This window comes from Scardinius erythrophthalmus (assembly GCF_964197995.2).
Source record: "Scardinius erythrophthalmus genome assembly, chromosome: 16".
NCBI classification, from domain to species: domain Eukaryota; kingdom Metazoa; phylum Chordata; class Actinopteri; order Cypriniformes; family Leuciscidae; genus Scardinius; species Scardinius erythrophthalmus.
The window spans coordinates 39,256,503-39,279,022 of NC_138236.1; the positions used below are offsets into that span (position 1 = coordinate 39,256,503).

Below are 22,520 nucleotides of genomic sequence, written 5' to 3' on the forward strand. Positions count from 1 at the left end.
CACAATCTCAGCCTCAAGCCGTGACATGTTAATAAATCAAAACAAAATGAAAGCGGAAAAAAACGTAAAATAAAACTGCACATTGTAATTTCTGTACGTTAAGTCTATTTATTATCAAAGCATTTGTCAGTAATGCAGTTATTTGGGGGGAAAATGTGAATAATTGCATTGCAAGCTGATTTAAGGTGTGCCCCTGAATTTTCTGCTTGCGCTCCTAAAACTGTACGTCAGGGGCTCCAGCGCTCCTAGTAAAAAGAGTTAAGGCCCGTTCACACCAAGCACGATAACTATAAAGATAACGATAAAGATAACTATATATGCGTCCACACCAACGACCGATAACGGTCTTTTTATTCTAAGCACGCGCGCGCGCCCGCGCTGCGGTTTCAAAGTAGCGAAAATGGATAACCTGCTAGAATGGATTCTGATTGGCTGTCAGTGTTTTATCGTTTGACAGCTGGAAAAAAATCGTTCTGAAAGTGATCCCTACGATATCGTTCCTCATGTCTTTATTGTTATAGTTGTGGTGTGAACTCTGTTATTCTTTAATATGGAGAACGATTTTTAGAATTATATCTTTATAGTTATCTTTATAGTTATCGTCCTTGATGTGAACGGGCCTTTAGTCTGGAGCCCTGAAACTGAATTTTTTTCACTCACAGTAATTTTCATTTTGGGTGAACTCTGCAGAATAGATATTGTCACTATCCACGGTACATATTGTTGAATTTTTGTATTGCGCTATATTGTAACACGTTGTGTTGTTGCATCCCTAGTGTGTGATGTTGCTGTGTGATCATGAAGAAGCTCCAGTTATTCTCTATATCAGTGTCAGTGTTTCTGAACTCCTGAAACGCCTCCACTGTAGTCTTGAGTTTTCTTCCACGTCACAGCGTTCCTCATTTAAACAGGGGTGTGATTCTTCCGGATAAATCCGGAAATCCGGCTTTTCCGACCTGAAAATGATGCTCTCGTAAATCATGCAAATCTGTTTTTTTTTTTTTTTTGCGGGTTGCGCTCAAAGCACAGTTTGCGTATTGGCAGAGGTGGGAGTAAGTCACACATGTACAAGTCTCAAGTCTTAACCTTCGAGTCTCAAGCAAGTCCAAGTCAATTCTGTGAAAAGCAAGTCAAGTCAAGTCGTAGCTTGGGTCACAAGTCACTGGCAAGTTATACAAACGTTTGATGATTTCACTGAATTTATATATTAAAATAAGTTATTAAAAAAAATCTAGCATTTCGAGATTAGAGTCGAAACATTGAGAATACAGTCTTCCGTAGAAGTTGGGTGTGTGCTTGGTCGTGGTAGGTGCACCGTATATTTTCCTGCTTTTTTTGTCCTTTGCCAGTCACACCTATGTTTAAAGGCCCCCTGAAATCGAAATTTAAGTTTTTTAGCTTTTTTAGTATGAATATGTTAGCCTTAAAGTTAGGGCTGGGCGATATATCGCAAGACATTGTTATGCGCATCTCAACAGTAAAGCCGGTTCCTTGATTAGTAGTAAATCGCCATCACCTGCTTTCAGATGGAGCGGCATTTACTACACAATATTTATAACAATGTCATGCGATATATCGCCCATCCCTACTTAAAGTATGAATAAGCTTCCAAAACAATGACAAAACTCGCATTGAGGAGATATAAGCATTTAAAACCTACAGTCTCTCACTTCCGCTTAAATGGATCAGGGATTTTTATCACATCACCGCCGACTTCAGCTTCTCATCACATCGTCTGTCCAATCAAATGCCCTCTAGAATCTGAAGCTCCGCCCCTATGCTATAAACACCACCTGACCAAAGCGACCGTTGACACGGAGCAATATGGCGATGTGTGTTCGGTTGCTCAAACGCTCGAGTTTTATCCCGTTTTCGTACGTTGGTTAAGAATGAAATGGCTAGAATTTATTCACACATCTACTATTGAATCCAGCGTATCATCAGCGCTCGGATTCGCTTCCATGGTGCCGTCAGTCTGTGAGGTAAACTAAACGCTATTGGCTATTTGAAAAGGGGGAGGAGCCATTCAGTATGTCCCGTCTTAGATTCCTGTTTCAGTGGAAATTACGTCAACGCATCAAACAAAGCTGATCGTTCCAAGGCACTTCAGTGGGACTTTAAATAATTAATGCGCAGAATAAAGGGGCGGGGCCTGGTTGAGTTAGTTAGTAGTAGTGTGTTAAACTGGCGGTTATGGTAAGGGACATTTCCCAAACACACTCGAAACGCTCAATCAATCACAACACACTGATCCAGCCGACCAATCAGAGCACAGTGTGCTTTCAGAAGGAGGGGCTTCATAGAGACAGGAAGTAAACAGAGCGTTACTGACAGACTGGGAAGAGAGGAGCCGCAACAATGGAGAATATGAGGAGAATAATCAACATTCAAGCAGGAAAACCTGTTCTAGTAGAGCCTGAAAACCACATCAAGGCATAATAGGTCCTCCGAGCCTCATATAGCAGATGTTGTTTAGTCTGTGCTTGATCTTGCTGGACTGGTAGGGCCAGATGTGTGTCCGTCAGTCACGCGTGTCTGAGAGATGTGCTTGCTCGGTGAAAGCGGATCAGATAAGCCGGTCTAGAGGATTGTTCAGTTCCTGGCCTGTGTTTGTTCATCCCACAGGATCTGTGTTTCCACATGATCTCACATCAGAGATCAGGATCCAGCCGTTCTCTGTCCCTATGAACCTCCCCATCTGCCAATCACACGAGGACTCACGCTAGTCCTCCTGAACACACACTGCACACACAGGCCGTTTTCAGTGTGTGTTCTTCAGCGATCTTGTGTTCTCGTACGTCACCATCATCAAAAGTCCTGTTCCAACACTCAAGAGCGCACGAGCTGAACGGTTAAAACCTGTTTTCGACTAATTGAAATCCAGCGTGTAGTTCAGGATGTCGTGATCAAGCCAGTTGTAGTAAACTTATACAAATATACAGTTTTATACTGTAGCAACTGTTTCTTTCTGTCTCTCAAAACTATTTCGACCACCAAAACACTGGTGCTTCACCAGACTTCAGGTGTGTGTGCGTCTGCGTGCGTGTGTGTGTTTGCTGGTGTTGCTCAGTGATTAATGAAGCTGACTCTCAGATGGCGTGCCTAAAGCCGGACGCTGCTGTTTATGGCCTGTGTGGGATTATGGGATAGATTGACTGTTGAACTGACCGATGTTAGGCATCATCTCACGCTGAACAGAAGCTCCAGATCTGCGGATGCTCCAGTGTTTCTGCTGTGGACTGATCACCGCCAGGCAGAAACTGATCTGGCTGCATCAAAAGGCAGCAGTGCTTTATTTGCATTACACACACTTGCCAATTACAGTCTTTACTGACTATTTTGCCACACACACTCACACTCACGCTGTCTCACACACACACTCACACTCACGCTGTCACACACACTCTCACACTCACACTGTCACACACACTCAAATACACGCACGCTGTCTCTCTCACACACACACACACACACACTGTCACACGCACACTCACGCTGTCACACACTCTCACACTCACACTGTCACACACACTCAAATACACGCACGCTGTCTCTCTCACACACACACACTCACACTGTCACATGCACACTCACGCTGTCACACACTCACGCTGTCTCTCTCACACACACACTCACACTGTCACATGCACACTCACGCTGTCACACACTCAAATACACGCACGCACACTCATGCTGTCACACACATTCACGCTGTCACACAAACGCACACACACACTCATGCTGTCTCACACACACAGTCACATTGTCATACGCACACTCACGCTGTCACACACACACACACACACACACACACTCATGCTGTCTCACACACACACACTCACACTGTCACACACACACTCATGCTGTCTCACACACTCACGCTGTCACACACACTCAAGCACACGCATGCATTTTCACGCTCTCACACTCACGCTGTCTCACACACACTCACGCTGTCACACACACGCAAATTTAAAGGTCATTCATCACACACACTTTGTCTCATAATGATCCTGAAAGCGTGGATATGTTTGAGCTTGTGTGTTGTGTGTGTTATACTGTGTGACACGAGCTCTTGGTGTTGATAGAGTGGCTGATGTGGATAGCGTGCGAGAGTTCGCTTCATCAACATGATCTACAGTGTTGTGCTCAGATCAGATGTTGAACAAATTGAACTCTTTACATTTTTAAATGAGTTTTGAATTTAATTTATTAATATATGCTGACGTTCGACGGTTTGGGCCGGTAAGATTGAGTTAATGTTTCTGAAAGAGTCTCTTCTGCTCACCAAGGCTGCATTTATTTGGTCAAAAACAGTAAAAATGTTAAAGTATTATAACTATTTAAATTGACTGTTTTCTGTGTAATTTACTCCTGTGATCAAAGCTGATGTTCAGCATCATTACTCCAGTCTTCAGTGTCACATGATCCTTCAGGAATCAGCATAATGAGTTGATGCTCAAGAAACATTTGATTATCAATATTGTTTTTTATTATATATTTTTCAGGATTGTTTGATGAATAGAAGGAACAGTGTGTATTAGAAAGGGAGTCTGTTGTAACATTATAAATGTCTTTACGGTCACTTTCAGTCACACACATCCTTCCCTGGTGAATAAAACCCTTTCCAACCCTAGACTTTTGAACAGAAGTCTGTCATTATATAATTATATCAATTATTTCAGCTTTTCAAATTTAATTATTTTCATAATGAAGTATTGGGGGATTATTTTGACATAATATATTGATGATTTTCATGCCAGTTCTTCTGTCAATCTAACGACTGAGATTTCTGTGCCTGATGTAAAATAAGTGACACAGACACCTGATAACAGTGATGATCTGACAGCGTCTGAAGGCGTTGATTGGGAATGTGAATACTGATTATGATTAATCATAAACTGACAAATTACAATTTGTTCGAGCAGTGCTATTGGTTAACACATGTTATTGCTTTACAATAATCAACTAACGAGATCTAAGTTAATGTGTTGATTATGTAGAGTATTATATGTGAGGAGATGGTCAGATATGAAGACGTGGTGAGAGAAGACGTAACAGGGTCGGTGTGTGTGAGGGTCGGTGTGTGTGAGGTTCAGTGTGTGTGAGGGTCAGTGTGAGGGTCAGTGTGTGTGTGAGGGTCGGTGTGTGTGAGGGTCAGTGTGTGTGAGGACAGTAGACGTGTGATGAGGATAACATCAGATTAATGTAGTTGTAAGCTGTAATGAGTCTTAAAGTGAGTTGGACATGTTGAGCAGGAGTGAAATTTGAGCTACTAATGTGTGTTTATATAGTTTGTCTACTGTGTGTGTGTGTGTGTGTGTGTGTGTGTGTGTGTGTGTGTGTGTGTGTGTGTGTGTGTGTGTGTGTGTGTGTGTCTGGTGTGTGTGCGTGCGTGCGTGTGTTTGCCTGGTAAAAGAGAGAGATCAGCATTATCACGGATCTGTGCTGCTGAATACTGATCATTGGCTTGATGTAAACGAGAGTCTGTTTTTACACACACACACACACACACACACACACACACACACACACACTATCTCTCTCTCTCTCTCTCTCTCTCTCTCTCTCTCTCTCTCACAAACACACACACACACACACACATACACACACACACACACACACACACTCTCATTCTCTCTCTCTCTCTCTCTCTCTCACACACACACACACACACACACACACATACACACACACACTCTCATTCTCTCTCTCTCTCTCTCCCACACACACTCACACATACAGACACACAATCACACACCCTCACTCTCTCTCACACAGACACACACTCACACATTCTCTCTCACACACGCACTCTCATTCTCTCTCTAACTCCCACACACAATCACACACACACACACAGACACACAATCACACACCCTCTCTCTCTTTCACACACACAGACACACTCTCACACATTCTCTCTCTCTCTCTCTCTCTCTCTCTCTCTCTCTCACACACACACAGACACACATGCACATACACTCACACACAGATGTCAACAACTCCGAATAATTTTCAATATTTCCCAAACACAGTTTATCGAGCCTTTGTTATGATATAAGCAGCTTTATGCTGAGACTTATAATGTTAAAATTGATTACTTGACATTATACTTATGATTATTAATTATGATCTTTGATTTGGCCTTTTGATTGGATTTTGATCTTCATTTCCACTGTTTATTATATTTTTTTTGTTTTACTTTTGCATTAAACTATGATTTTGAAGTCACTTTTCTGCTCACCAAGGCTGCATTTATTAGATCATAAATACAGTAATATTGTGAAATATTACTACAAGGTTTTCCATGTGAATATATAGTAAACTGTAATTTATTCCTGAACTTTCAGCATCATTACTCCAGTCTTCAGAGTCACATGATCCTTCAGAAATCACTCTAATATGATGATTTGCTGCTCAAGAAACATTTATGATTATTATCAGTGTTGACGACAGGAGTCTTTACTGCCATTCTGCTGTTGGATAGATGATAAATAGAAAGTAACTAATGAGACTATATAAGAATGCTCTCATCGCACTGTAAGATGATCTCCTCACACTGGAAATGAAAGGTCAAGTCAAACGCATTGCATTGTGGGATACAGTATTCCATGCCATGTTCTAGGGCTGTAGTCAAGACCACCTTTGTCGAGTCGAGGACAAGACCGAGTCCAAAAAGGTTCGAGTCCGAGTCAAGACCGAGTCCAGGACAGGAAAAAAAAAGTCTGCTAAAAAAATATAGGCTAGCCTTTAGAAATTAAATCATTATGTAATAATGAAATAATGAATAATTTAATAATAATTTTTTATTTAGTAATTTTAATAATTTTATTTTAAATAATTGACATTCAAAGAACAACAAAAAATAATAATTATATAGGCCTAAAGGCGCACACACATTCGTTTCGACTGTCTGATCAGCCTCACATTCTGTTCCTGTCAATCATACACGCGATGTCAACCAATTAAACTGAGCCGAGCCAACTCACACACACACACACACACACACACACACACACACTAGAGATGCGGATAAACCGCGGATCGGGCGGATGACGTGACGAAAATTTTATTCAGGTGGGTGGCGGTTGAAGCAATCAAATGAAAAAAGTTTGCCACTAAGCAAACCTGCAAGTTATGAGCTGGGTTATTTTGTTTCGATATGAGCTATATTTTAAAACAGCCAGTCTATCACTCGTGGCAAAGAAGGAAAGGTAAGAAAAAAAGTCGTAAAACTTAATTAATTAGATGTGCAAGGCAAGCAGACTAGTTTTCTGGGTTTTATGGACAATTAAAAATGTGAATATTCACGTTGCACTAGCGGTGGACTTTCAGCGAGTTTATTTAAACATTTATTTTTTAAAGAGCCGTTTGTGAGTCAAAAGAGCCGGCTCTTTCAGTGAGCTGAGTGAAACGAGCCGGCTCACGAAAAAGAGCCAAAATGCCCATATTATTAGGTGGCCAGTGTTTCACTTTCCCTCCAATAATATTTTGTTTTAATATCGCGGCGACGTATGTGTGATTACTGGGAACATAATAAAGACACCTGGACTCGGTTGAGACCAAAAGCCATATTTGGCAAGACCAGTGGCCGAGACCGAGACAAGTCCGAGTCCGAATACCAGCAAGTCCGAGACCATAGAAAAGCGGTCTCGAGTCCGGACTCGAGTCCAAGACCGGACTCGAGTACTACAGCCCTACCATGTTCTATGTTGTATTTGCACATTATTTCATGTTCTAAGTATGCAGAGAATCTCCCTAGGCCGACTATCCTCAGTGTGCACACAGTCCTTAGAAGCATCGGTCGCACGGCAACCGTTTCCCAGTAGAGTGACTGGGAATGAGGAGGACTGGGAAATGAGCTGACATGAGCAGCACGCCAGTTAATAACCACTAGAGGCCACTCCTCAGACCAGTGGCTTAACCACACGTGACTAGAGAGAAATGGAAACTGATAAATTTGTCAAGTCATTTCAGGTCGCACATATTCCAGACAGAGTGTGTTTTGTTCAGTGTAGAGCTTGCGTCTGTGAGAGAGTATTGTGTGTGTGGTAGTTTGGTGTAAAAAAAAAGGAAATGTTTTGTTCATTTGAGTTCTGCTCGTTTCTCCTTTGGATTCTGTTATACTCGTTCAACACATGATTATGATCTTCTTCAGACTCTTGATGTGGTTTTCAGGCTCTACTAGAACAGGTTTTCCTGCTTGAATGTTGATTATTCTCCTCATATTCTCCATTGTTGCGGCTCCTCTCGTCTCAGTCTGTCAGTAACGCTCTGTTTACTTCCTGTCCTGGCCCAATTTACACTGCATGGCTCAAGTGACCCAATTCCGATTTTTTCCTCTCATGATGTGGCACAGCTCGGATATGACCGGCGAACGTGTAAGCAGGAAAAAAGCACATGGATGCCGATATTCTCAGATCGGTTTCAGGCCTGATAAAAGAAATAAATCAGATATGAATCGGATACGTGCATTTGCGTCAGCCATGTAAGCAGACAGATCGGATATTCCCCAGTAAATGCGAGTCGTACGTCATTAAAAAAGGGACGTCAACTCAGGTGGACACCACCAACTGCGATCACATGACTTATTAATGGCGTGATGGAGGACGAAGGCTCAACACAGTGGTGTCATTTTTTGATGCGCGGATGAGCTCCAACGTCACCCGAATCCACAGCCAAAAACAAATCATCCACCCGCCCCAATAATCTTCTCTGATTTAAGCATCCGCACCCGATGGTCATTATTCTTATGTGTTGTTACGCGTGAGGATAACTAGATGATCATCACCTTCAACAGCGGACTCGGTGACGGTTGATGATCTCTAATGGTAACATAATACACTGATGAATGAACGCAGTGTAAATGCAGCCTATGAAGCCCCTCCTTCTGAAAAGCACACTGTGTCCTGATTGGTCGGCTGGAGCAGTGTGTTGTGATTGGTCGAGCGCTTCGAGTGTGTTTGGGAAATGTCCCGTCCCTTACCATAACCACCAGTTTCAACCATAGACTGAATAAAAATATGGACGTTGTGTTCGTGACGTCACCCGTAGTGTTTCTGAAGAGCGTTTCTGAAGCCCAAAGTGGGCGGAGCCGGCCGTCGCCATCTTGGTCGCGCGTCACTCCCGGATAAACGAAAATGTGCAGTGAGGCGGAGTAATTGAGGTTACGTGACGCTAACAGACAGCAGACAAACGGCTAGTAGTGACATCAGCGGCAATCCACCTGTCACTCACACACACACACACACAGAAACCTCACACACACACACACACACACAATCACTCACACACACACGTCAACGACTCAGAATAGTGTTCAGTGTTTCCCAAACACAGTTCTTCGATCCTTTATGATATAAGCAGCTTTATGCTGAGACTCAGAATTCTTCATACAGAATGTTAAAAATAATTACTTGATATTAATTAATTATGATATTTAATTTGGCCTTTTGATTGGACTTTGATCTTACTCTCCAATATGTCTTTATTTTAATATTTTATACTTTTGCATTTAATTGATTTTTTTTTGTTCTTTAAGTCACTCTTCTGCCCACCAAGGCTACATGTGTTCAATCAAAAATACAGTAAAAACAGTGAAATATTATTACAATGTACAGCAGCTGTTTTCTGTGTGTGCATATATATATATATATATATATAGTAAAGTGTAATTTATTCCTGTGATCAAAGCTGAAAAAAATACACCAGTAACACATATGTGACCCTGGACAAACAAAACCAGTCACATGAACAAAGTCACAAATTGAGATTAACACAAAGCTGAATAAATAATATTTCCATTGATGTATGGTTTGTTAGAATAGAACAATATTTGGCTGAGATACAACTATTGAACATCTGGAATCTGAGGGTGCAAAAAAATCAAAACATTGAGAAAATCTCCTTTAAAGTTGTTCATTTATGTTGGCGATTGTGCAGCATTCACTCACACAAATACATGTTTTATATATTTACAGTAGGAAATTTACAAAATATCTTCATGGAACATGATCTTAATATCCTCATGATTTTTCGCTTAAAAGAAATTCATTTTGACCCACACAATGTACTGTTGGCTATTGCCACAAATATACCAGTGCGACTCGTGACTGGTTTTGTGGTCCAGGGTCACAGTGTCCTGTGGGCGGATCATGTGTGTTAGGCCTGTGTGTGTGTAACTGTTGTGTGTTCTGTGCTGGCCTCAGGTGAAGCGCTACCAGTGCATGTTCGAGGGCTGCACGCGCACCTACAGCACGGCGGGGAACCTGCGCACGCACCAGAAGACACACCGCGGCGAGTACACGTTTGTGTGTAACCAGCAGGGCTGCGGGAAAGCCTTCCTCACCTCCTACAGCCTGAAGATACACGTGCGCGTGCACACCAAGGAGAAGCCCTTCGAGTGTGACGTGCAGGGCTGCGAGAAGGCCTTCAACACACTCTACAGGTGAACGGGTTTTACGTTAGCATGCTGGAATAGCCTTAAAACGCTCACACCGTGGCCTAACCAGAGGCGAGGCGACAAGATTCCAGGGACACATCATTTGTCTGTCCACACTAGACACGACACGACTGCGAGATGCGTCAAAATCAATCAAAACCCACAGCCAATCAGAGCAGCGTGTGGGCGGAGTCAGCCAATCAGAGCAGTGTGTGGGCGGAGTCAGCCAATCAGAGCAGTGTGTGGGTGGAGTCAGCCAATCAGAGCAGTGTGTGGGCGGAGTCAGCCAATCAGAGCAGCGTGTGGGCGGAGTCTCGCGGCGAGTGCACGGCACCAGAGAGTAATCTTGACGCCACTCGCAAGAAAATGGATAAGTGCTACATACTCAAATTCACAAATATTACACCATTTAAACATTATTCAAACACATAGGCTGAGTTACTAAAACAGTCTTTGTCAAAGAATACACTTGTTTGTTCACAGTTTGAACGTTCTTGTTTCCATTTGTTTAATTTCTAGATCTGAGGTGAATTGCATCCATTGTTGCTTTTACAGCCTCAAAGCTGGAGCACTAAATGATGTTCAGAGTCACATGACATTCTTTTAATATTAAATAAAGCACATAAACAGCACCTGAGATCATCATCGCCACACTTTGTGTTTGTTGTTCCAGGGCGACGTCGCAGAAAAATAGAAACCGTTTCTAAAATAGACTCGTCACGTGTCGCCGTCGCTGGTTAGGACAAACACTCTGATTAACATGGAAAAGAGGAGTTTTATCGTGCCGCGGCGCGTGTCGTTAGGACACGGTGTCACACAGCGACTGCATTGTGTGGATGAAAGCGTGTGAAACTCACAGAAACTCATGGCCTGAAGCCACAGATCTGACACCATTTCACTTCCTGTTAGCTTCTGTTGGCTGTAGTGTATGATATATATATGTGACCCTGGACCACAAAACCAGTCACATGGGTCCATTTTTTTGATATTGAGATTTATACAACATCTGAAGCTGAATAAATAAGCTTTCCATTGATGTATGGTTTGTTAGGATAGGACAATATTTGGTCAAGATGCAACAAATTGTAAATCTGGAATCTGAGGATGCAAAAAAAATCAAAACATTGAGAAAATGGCCTTTAAAGTTGTTCATTTATGTTCGCATCCACTCACAATTTATATATATATATATATATACAGTACCAGTCAAAAGTTTGGAAACGTTACTATTTTTAATGTTTTTAAAAGAAGTCTCTTATGCTCATCAAGCCTGCAGTTAAAAAAAACCCAGTAATATTATGAAATATTATTACAATTTAAAATAATGGTTCTCTTTTTTAATATACTTTAAAATGTAATTTATTTTTGTCATGCAAAGCTGAATCTTCATCAGCAAGTACTCCAGTCTTTGGTGTCTTATGATCCTTCAGAAATCATTCTAATATGCTGATTTATGATCATGTTGGAAACAGTTGTGCTGCTTAATATTTTTTTTATAACCTGAGATACTTTTTTCAGGATTATTTGATGAATAAAAAGTTAAAAAGAACTGTATTTATTTAGAATAGAAATCTTAATTTGTAACAATATACACTACCGTTCAAAAGTTTGGGAACAATAACTATTTTTTTTTTTAAGAAATTAGTACTTTAATTCAACAAGGATGCGTTAAATTGATAAAAGTTGATGGTAACGATTTATATTGTTAGAAATGTTTTTATTTTGAATAAATGCTGTTTTTATGAATAAATGCTGTTAACGTTTCACTCATCAATGAATCCTGAAAAAAGTATTCCAAAAAAATATATTAAGCAGCACAACTGTTTCCATCATTGATAATAACTGAGTATCAAATCAGCATATTAGAATGATTTCTGAAGGATCATAAGACACCAAAGACTGGAGTACTTGCTGATGAAAATTCAGCTTTGCATCACAAAAATAAATTACATTTTAAAATATATTAAAAAAGAGAACCATTATTTTAAATTGTAACAATATTTCATAATATTACTGTTTTTTGTTTTACTGCAGGCTTGATGAGCATAAGAGACTTCTTTCAAAAACATTAAAATAGTAATGTTTCCAAACTTTTGACTGGTACTGTATGTATATCTTCATGAAACATGATCTTTACTTAATATCCTAATGATTTTTGCCTTAAAAGAAAAATCGATAATTTTGACCCATACAATGTATTGTTGGCTATTGCCAAAAATAGAACAAATATGATCAATATGAAATTATATAAGCTTTCTGGACAAAAAAAAAAAAAAAAGTATAATTTTAGGGCTTCAGTTCATTTTGACCTGCGAGGAAAGGATCATATTTTTCATAACAAAATGAACACTAGAATCAAACAAGAACAAAGCTTACTGCAAATGCATCATAAGCACATCCAGCTCCATCGGGAGTCGTGTCATGATTGACTCGTCCTCTGTGTGAAGGCGTCTGCTGATCAGCGAATGGTTGTTGTGTTTGTCTCTCACAGACTGAAAGCACACCAGCGTCTGCACACGGGGAAGACGTTTAACTGTGAATCCGAGGGATGCACCAAGTACTTCACCACGCTGAGCGACCTGAGGAAGCACATCCGCACACACACGGGAGAAAAACCCTTCAGGTCACCATTCACTCACACACCAGCTTTACTTCAGAAGTGCTTTACAGCATCAACAGCCGATCACATTTACTATGATGTTGACCATCATCCATTGTATTATTCACTGCCAGTGAGAGTCGAGCTGGAACACGTGTATGGAAGTAAAATAATGCCAAATGTTTTTGAAACAAAAAAGCCTGTTGAATTGCACTACTTGAAAAAATATGCATTGCATTAACCCTGCTTGCATTTTAGTGCATTGTATTTTTAGGGCTTGTATTAGGGCTTATTTTTTTATGGGCTGAAATTCAGCATGGTTGAATATTTAAGCTGTGAATATTTCAATTCAAAACATTTCATACACATTTTCACTATTAAAAATTCAATAATCCATATTCACCTTTCATATTTCACTTCCAAAATATTCAAACTGTTTAAAAAAATACAACCTAAAATATTCAACAGGCAATTTCCGGTCCATTTTATTTCGCTTTGCAAATTCAGTGGTTCAAATTTGACAGAAAATACTACTTGACATCCAGGAACTGCAGGAAAAGCAGTAGATTGCCGAGCATACTCTCCATCTGCTGTTAGTCGACCTCACCAGCAGGGGGTGCAAAAGCGTGCTTTGTTGACAAAGACCAGCAACAGTTCGAGCAAAAAATAAGCCCTAATACAAGACCTAAAAATACAATGCGTTAAAATGCAAACAGGGTTAATGCAATGCATATTTTTTTCAAGTAGTGCAATTCAACAGGCTTTTTTGTTCCAAAAACATTTGGCATTATTTTACTTCCATACACGTGTTAAATATTGCTGGGTATCGTTCAAAGATATTCGATATCAATACCGGTTCCTGATCGATACTTTTTCCGATACCAGTTTTATGGTATAGCATTAATGTGAAGAGGGGGAAAAACAAGAAAGCTGAACTGTTAATGCAGCCGACCTGCTAAATTAAATGTGATTGTTCAAAAGCATGTGTAATTATGAAACTTGTTTAGTTTAACAGCAATTTATTAACAGTTTAACAAAAATTACATTCTTAATTTTATTACTTTTTTTTCTTCTTTTTTTACCAGTTCTTTGAAAAACAAACAACTGAATTGATTAATTTGTTTACAATTATTAGGGCATATGAAATTTATTTTTATAAAAAATTTTAAATTCTATGTTGTGTATTTAAATTTTTCTGGTAATCAATTGAAGGCATAAAACATTACTTTATCGTTTATTCAAATGAAAATTAAACAAGAAGTAGAGCTTCTTCTGTGATGAGATCACAGTTTCTCTCAAATTAAAAAATGTTGTTAAAAGTGAGAATATTACACTGCAAAAGGACTATTTAAATATGAATCCTGCATGTTCTGTGTCAGTGAGCGGCTCTGTGTCCATCAAGCCGACATAAACTAGTGTTTTCCCTTGATCACCAGCTCTTGATTTGGGGACATCATACATGCTGCGTGCTTATTGGCTCACTGACGTTGTCTAGATTAACCCCTCAGGTATCGAAATTTGGTCCCGAACGACAAGACATTTTTTGATACTCTATGGTGTCGTGGCAGTTCGGTCGGTGCCTCAAAAGTATTGAGCTCGACACCCAGCGCTAGTGCTAAATCATGGACGTGCTGTGTTTGCATATTAGCAAAGATGGATGCGCTATTAGAGGCTACTGTTGTGTTTGTGTGTGCAGGTGTGACCATGATGGCTGTGGTAAGGCTTTCGCTGCTAGTCATCACCTGAAAACACATGTACGGACACACACTGGTAAGACACTGCTCAAAACAGGCGAAATCAAAGCACACACACAAAAAACAACAGCATCATATTTGATATTTGATTTTTGCTGTGAAATATTTACTGATTTTTATAAAGTAAACGTATTAATAACTTTGTTATTAGCAATATTTCAATTTAAAAAAAATATATATTTTACTTATGCCACTTTTTGTCTGTTCAAATTCACCTCAATCAGTACTAAAGTAATTGTTTCTGGCTTTGTTTGCAACAAACAATTGTTGTGCTGAAATGGCAATTTTATTTAGATTAGAGAATCTCCATTTCTTCTTGGGATGCTCGATATATCGGCCGATGTATGTTCGGTTTAATGTTATCGTTATCAGCCTGATAAGAGCATTTAACCGATATATTAAAGCTGATAAATAATGGATTATTCCTCCAGCTGAGACTCTTCAGATGCGCACTGTTCAACATGTTCTTGAATTATGATCAGAAAAACTTGAAAAAAGGAAAATACAGTTAATTATATAATTATATAAAATACAGTTATTATATAAATTTTGGATTTAGATTTATCGGCCATTTATCGGTTATCGGCCTCAAATATAAAGAATTATCTTTGCATCCCTAATTTCTTCTGGTACTCCCTTTCCCTGTTCCAGGAGAGAAGCCGTTCTTCTGTCCGAGCGACGGCTGTGAGAAGACCTTCAGCTCTCAGTACAGCCTGAAGAGCCACATCCGGGGTCACGACAAAGGCCCGGCGTTCACCGTGAGCGCTCATCCGCTGTCAGAGGTGCTCACTCACACACTCACTGCCCTTTATTACACCAGCACTTTGTGGCCGTGGACTTAATTGGTCCTGTTGTCCTTGTTCAACCGCAGGATGCGAATCACTCGCTGTGCCTCAGTGATTTGAGCCTCATTTCCACTGACTCTGAGCTGCAGGAGAACCACAATGTGAGTTTGCGCCCTCATTTTTTTACACAGAGCTTTTTTTTTCAGTCGTCTCCCAGATACATAGAGTGCATCTCAGCACATGTTCATGTCTCAGTCTCAGGGTTTGGATCTGAACAGCGTCACCCCCATACGAATCTTTGAGCTGATGTTCCAGAGTCCTGAGAACAGTGTCAGCCAGGACGACCCCAAAACCACAGGCAAGAACCTTTAGAGCTCACTGTGTTCAAAGGCACTCGAGTCACTTCTGTTATGCAGTACGCTTTGAACTGTTAAAAATGGATAAGCATGTGCTAAAGAGGACCTTTTTCAAAGTCTTGATGTTGTTGGGCTCCACTAGAACAGGTTTTCATTATTTTTCCATATATTCTCCATTGTTGCGGCTCCTCTCTTCCCAGTCTGTCAGTAACGCTCTGTTTAGTTCCTGTCTCTATGAAGCCCCGCCTTCTGAATAGCACACTGTGCTCTGATTGGTCGGCTGGATCAGTGTGTTGTGATTGGTCGAGCGCTTCGAGTGTGTTTGGGAAATGTCCCGCGCCTTACCACCAGTTTCAACACACTACTTACTAACTCAACCAGGCCCCGCCCCTTTAATAAGCATGTGCCTTGGGTGGGAATTATTAATTTTTTATTATTTTTGTGTATGCCAGACCTTCAGAGACTTGCTCGAAACACATTCGCAATGTGTTAAAGCATGCTAGAAACCCGTTAACAGAGTTATATCAATATGTTGAAAACATGCTATCAAGGTGTTAAAACATGATAGCAATGCACTACAAAATGCTGCCAATGTGCTAAAACTTGGTTGTTAACAATAGTTGTAATAATGCACTATGCACTCGACCGTGTAGTTATGAATATTATAAGGTTTTGTCGTCATTCAGTATTGGAGTGTGCGACAGTCGAGTGAATGAAATGTCCATAGTTCTTCATTTTATCGTTAATTAAGTGCATCATTAAGGTATTTACAGTGCACTTTTTTATTTTTGGAATTGTAAAACATGTTAGCAACGTGGTTAAACATTCTAGAAACGTGTTAAAACATGCTAGGAACATGATTAAAATATGTGCTGTCAAAATTAATGCTTTAATTTTGCAATCATTTTTTTTTTCCATTTTAACGCATTACAAATATTTGACGCAATTAACGTAGTAAAATTAACGCGTGCGTTTTTTTCCTGGCAACCTTTGGCTACTGTTACATAACATGATGTGTGATTGTTTTTTTTTTATTATTATTATAATTGAATTGACAGCACTAGTTAAAACATGTAAGTTAAACAATGTGTTAAAACTTTCTGTGTTAAAATATGCTACTCATGTGTTAAAACATAATATATATATGTGTTAAAACATGATAGCACTGTCTGTGTGTTAAAACATACTAGGAACATGCTTAGAAATGGGTTAAAACATGTCAATGTGTTAAAACATTTTAGCAACATGCTAAGGAATGTTAAAAACATGGTAACCACATCTTAAGACACATTGAAATCATTCTAGCAACAAGCGAAAACATGTTATCAATAAGTTAAAACATGCTATCTACATGTGCAAAAACTTATTAGTAACATGGTATCAACATGTTGAAACATGTTAGCAATATCAATGTGTTGAAACATTAAAAATGTTAAAGTTAAAACATGTGGTAGCAGTTTGGTGAACGTTTACAGTGTGTTAAATCATGCTAGCAATTGTTAAAACATATTAGCAAGGTGCTTTAACATATTAATATTAATATTTAACATACACCATAAAAACATATTAGAAACATGGTATCAACATTGTTGAAACATGCTAGCGATATCGATGTATTAAAACATATTAAAAATGTTAGCAATGTGCTAAAACTCGTTAGAAACATTTTAAAACATGTTAGCGCTGTCAGTGTGTTAAAACATGCTAGAAACATGTTAGAGCATTGTAAACAAGTGTCAGATGTTATCGATGTGTTAAAACATGCTATCCATGGGCAAAAACATTAGAAACATGGTATCAACATGTTGAAACATGCTAGCAATATCAGTGTTAGCAACATGCTAAAACATGTTAGAAACATTTTAACAACATTTTAAACCATATTAGCACTGTCTGTGTTAAAACACACTAAGAACATGCTAAGAAATGTTAGAAACATGTTAAAATATGGTATACGTGTTAAAAATCATTCTGGCAACAAGCGAAAACATGTTAACAATGTATTAAAACGTGCTATCCATGTGCAAAAACATTAGAAACATGGCATCAACATTCTAGCAATAACAATGTGTTGAAACATAATTTTTTTAGCAATAAGCTAAAGAATGGTAGCGACATGTTAAAACATGATTGTGTTTAATTGAATTGTGTAAGTGACGTGCTTGGACTTTTAAAAAAAGTTGATGTAATGGTGATATTTTGATGACAAGGTTTTCATTTTAAAATTTGTAACCAGTATATTAACGAAGGGAACATGTGACGTGCTGCCTAGTAGGAATGACCGATCATACGATGTGCCGTCCCTCAGTCTGACGTGTGTCCCGCCTCTGTGTCTCCAGATCCCCCCGGTGAGGTGTTCGGCCTGGACTCGTGTCCTCCGTCAGCCTCAGACGTGTTCCCTCCGCCCTCTTCATCCCCCATCACATCACCTGAGGCTCAGACTCCGCCCACCTCACAGCCGGCTCCGCCTCCTGCCGCCGGCAGCTCGTCACTGACTCCGCCCACCTCATCACTCTCGCCAGAAGTGCCCATTGCTCCATCAGCTCCACCCGCTCCACCGGCTCCACCGGCTCCCTCGGTCGCGCCGCTCTTCGTGGCTCAGCCGGGGTCGACCGCGACTAGCGTCTCCGTGACCGCGGAGGTGACACACACAGTGCCTTTGGCTCCTCCTCTTCCGCCTCCTCTTCCTCCTCCTCCTCCTCCTCCTCCTACGATCACCATCGCCCCCACCCTCGGCCTGCAGCCCAGTATCGTCATGTCCGATCAGAACCTGCAGTGGATCCTCAGCAGTGCCGCCAGTGCGCAGCAGAACCCAGAACAACAGGTCCGGCCGTTTAACTAAACTCTACTTTAGCTTTAAGTTTTATGTTTTTTTCTCTGTGGTTTTAATCAGATAGTTTTTTTGAATTAATGCCACAAATTTATTCTTCTGATTTTATTTGTTGGTTGACATTACTACTGTTTTTATTTTCAGGGTCCAAAAGTAGAGAAAGTCTTTTTTACAACAGCCATACCAGTCGGTGGACATTCAGGTATGATTGAATATTTTGCTGTTATGTGCTGTTTTTGCAGATCTGCTTCTGTTTATATAACTGAAAGTTAAAATGACAACTGAGTAGGGCTATTTAAATTTGTAATTGCGATTCTAGTTTCTGCTTTTCTCGATTAATTAAGTGTAATCGTCTGCCATATTGGCCCGTTGGTTATTTATTTGTCTTGCATTTGTAACAAGCCTTCAAGAGTTCATGCTCAGGGTTGCCAGATATCAAGAGTTTAAATCCCCCAATCAGGGTTTTTCTATTAAATAGATGCATTTTCTGCTTAATCTTCCCAACCTGGCAACCATGTGCACACGCTCTCTCTTTCCATTCATTGACACATTAGGATAGCGAGCCAGTCTGGAGGATAGATTCTGACTGGCAAGCCGTGTATATTTGAATATCGTCAGCACAGCAGTGATAAAAACAATTACGATGAATAATCTGTCCAAGAGGCAAAATGTATTTGGACTGCAGTACCCATTTCAACCGCTAGTTGTCAGTCTCACATACCTCACCTTTGACATCCAAATCACCCTAATAAGTGAGTGTAGTAAAATGCAGTCTGCTGATGCTAAACTGTGGGACGTGTTTGATTTTAAACAGTGTTATTAAAAGCGCATTAAGGCGCAAACTGTTCCCCTGGCGGCTTTCTGTGTGCGCGCTCTAAGTCGGAGCCGAACGCGGATACGCAAAAGGGCTTCGGAGACACTGCTAAATGCGTACACACAAAAAATAGTAGAGTATTCATGTAAACACAGGGGGTTTCGTCTTAAGTAAACGTACACAGTTGAGAAAGAAAACGCGTGTAACAGTATATTAGATCCATGCAGCTCTTAAAGTGACAGCAGCCTAATATATGCTGCAGTCTGTCATTAATGGTAATCAATCTACTAATGACATAATAAATCTTTAATAAGGATTAAAGCAGAGAATGTCTAATATGGCGAGAAGTTTCACTCTCACTACACTTCCGGCTTCTGAACTGGTTGCAGTTCCTCTCTGATTCCACATGAGGGCGCTCACAGGACGAGTGCAGAATGAATGGAGGTCTATGGCGCTATACCCCTCAAAATCCACTTTTCTCAGTATGTAATTTTTTGTCTAGTAATTTGAATGTTGTATTCGAAAGGAGATGCAAAGAAATTACACATTGCTGGGTGTTAGATTTTTTAGAGTCACTTATTTGCTTTAAAAAGTCTTTCAAAATGTCAATGACGTCAGAATGCTGACGTCATTAGCAGAATGCTAGCGTGTTATGGGCAACAACAACTCAACCTGTAAGAAATCAAAACGACATAAGTACTCGTTCATTCAACTTTCGACCTATAACCCATGTTGAACTTGCAAAATCTTCAATCAGATCTGAGATTTCTCAACGGCAATCGGGTGAAAGAGACAAATTTAGCCGTCTAGCTCCATAGACTCCCATTCATTCTGCACTCATGGGCGATCGCCCCCAGTGGAGCTCTGGTGGAACTACAACCAAAATTCGGTACAATAGGGCTTAATAGGGAGTGGGCAGGCTCTCCTTAGACGGGCTCTGATTAAAGTAACACTAGGTAACTTTTGCTCTCGGGGTCCCCCTACAGTTGGGAAACAGTATTGTCCTCTACTACTGTCGTAAACTCTGTCATCCTACATGCACGTGCATTTGTTGACAACCATGATAGCCCTGAACACTGTAGGAGGAGTTCACATGCAGGTGTTCTGCTTGCGTCGCGTGTGAAATGTCTTCATCCCAGGTACAGTGGCATATATTTCAGAAATTATATGAATATAATTTCATGTGGTTTTTTTTTTTTTTTTTTCAAACTCCAAATGATTGCGATGCTCACGTTTACAAGCCAGCGTCATTATAGTAGCCTAGTCTATTGGATACCGTTTTACTGAATCTATATGATACTTCAATGCAATGTTTGAGTGGTAGATATTAACCATATATCGTCAATATTATAATATCAAGCTACCATAGATGAATCTGCAAATTTTACAAATCGATTTGCATTATAGCTTGAGGCAAGACAAATAAACATGACAGCCAAGTCCGCATTGGTCGGGCACCCCTCCTCCTCCTTCAGCTCACGCCAGCGAGAAAACGCTGGCCCAATGTTGATCCTCGTCCTGCCTTTAATGCGATCACTTTCTCGTTTCCTCTTTTTGCTCTCCTCCGACAAAACCTTTGCTTTCTTGCTTTTCTGTGCTGCTTCGGCCATGACTATAACATTTGGCAAACAAACGCTAGTTGGGCTCGCACGTCCGAATTTAAGGAAGTGGTGGAAGTGACGTATATGCCGTAAAGCAGTCGAATTTTGTAGTTCTTTTTGTTCGCGGGTTACTACCCGAAACCCGAAGTTTAAAAGTACGATTAAAAACGATACAGACCCCGTCAGGCTATGGCAGACGTGTCATTCAACCTACTGTAAGTCGAAGTTTCCTAGTGCTGCTTTAATGTATATTTAATGTGTACAGTAAGACTATGCAGCGTTATATGCAGTTATTTTGTATTTGATTGATTTATTCCTTTTTTTTTCCCTAGGCTATTATTTATCTGAATATCTCTGTTGGTACATCTTCATGAAAAACTTAAAACACTGTTTAATGTGTATTTTCGTTTTGTTGTATTTATTTGTCCAATTCACGTTTTTCCGCACCCTTTTGATTGACAGGATATAATCGGCCCTGATCACCGGCTGTTTTTAATCAATCTGCCGATGGCCGATAGTGAAAATAATAGCTTTAATCGGCCGATACCGATTATTGGCCAATACATCGATAACCGAGATCATCATGGTGCAGCCCAATAACAGAGTGCAATATGGATTGTCACAGCTGGCTGTGTTTATTTGTTTGGTTATTTCTGAGATTTTGATGAGGAAGATTGGCCTGTTGTGTTATTGCTGGAGTATCTGAAGCTCGTGTAAAGGCTCCGCCCTCTTCTGAACGGAGGCTGGGCAACAGCTCATTTGCATTTAAAGGGACACACAAAAACGGCACGTTTAATATAAATATTAAATATAATATTAAAGCTGCAGTCGGCAAGTCTGGCAGTTTGAGGGGACTTTGCCAAAATGTTTAATGTTTACAACTCTCATGCCCCTCCCCCACTACCACCACGCGTGTGCACCAGATCTTCTGTGAACCGTCTCTTCACCATCGAAGCATCATTTTCTTTTCCTTGGTTGTTTTGGATCTCCTAGCTCTGGTTGTTAACCGAGGAATTGGAAGCTTGTTAGTAGTTTCCCTCTCTGCCATCACGCTTCGTACAATCCAACGCACTTCAGGCGTGTGCATGTGATATTGTAACGTGTGCGAGGGGGGAGGGGGGATCTGTGGCGTGTGCACGATCTGTGATTGACAGTCAGATCTCACACAGCCCTGCGCTGATTGGACCAGAAGAACCAGGAGCTGTGGATTTTTGCAAAACAAATAACAGGCTCCAGGTGGAGGTAGAAGCGCAGGTCTTTTTCTAAAACAGGCGATTTATGTTGTTCTGTCGGAGCATAGTGTCGGTTTCAGTGAATATGATCAAAAATATCTTGCC

General features: G+C 40.3%; 2 protein-coding genes across 2 annotated transcripts in view; one reads left to right on the forward strand and one right to left on the reverse strand.

The window, feature by feature from the left end:
* Positions 1 to 22,520, reverse strand: part of LOC308704148 (NLR family CARD domain-containing protein 3-like) — a 1,230,758-nt gene that overhangs the window by 1,026,433 nt on the left and 181,805 nt on the right. The gene's annotated exons all lie outside the window — the stretch shown is intronic.
* Positions 1 to 22,520, forward strand: part of mtf1 (metal-regulatory transcription factor 1) — a 28,122-nt gene that overhangs the window by 4,224 nt on the left and 1,378 nt on the right. Inside the window, exons 4-11 of the mRNA XM_081389102.1 lie at positions 10,212 to 10,450; positions 12,936 to 13,067; positions 14,740 to 14,813; positions 15,449 to 15,579; positions 15,669 to 15,743; positions 15,838 to 15,940; positions 18,278 to 18,762; positions 18,913 to 18,970. Coding sequence (XP_081245228.1) covers positions 10,212 to 10,450; positions 12,936 to 13,067; positions 14,740 to 14,813; positions 15,449 to 15,579; positions 15,669 to 15,743; positions 15,838 to 15,940; positions 18,278 to 18,762; positions 18,913 to 18,970 — 1,297 coding nt within the window. The remainder of the gene's footprint in view (positions 1 to 10,211; positions 10,451 to 12,935; positions 13,068 to 14,739; positions 14,814 to 15,448; positions 15,580 to 15,668; positions 15,744 to 15,837; positions 15,941 to 18,277; positions 18,763 to 18,912; positions 18,971 to 22,520) is intronic.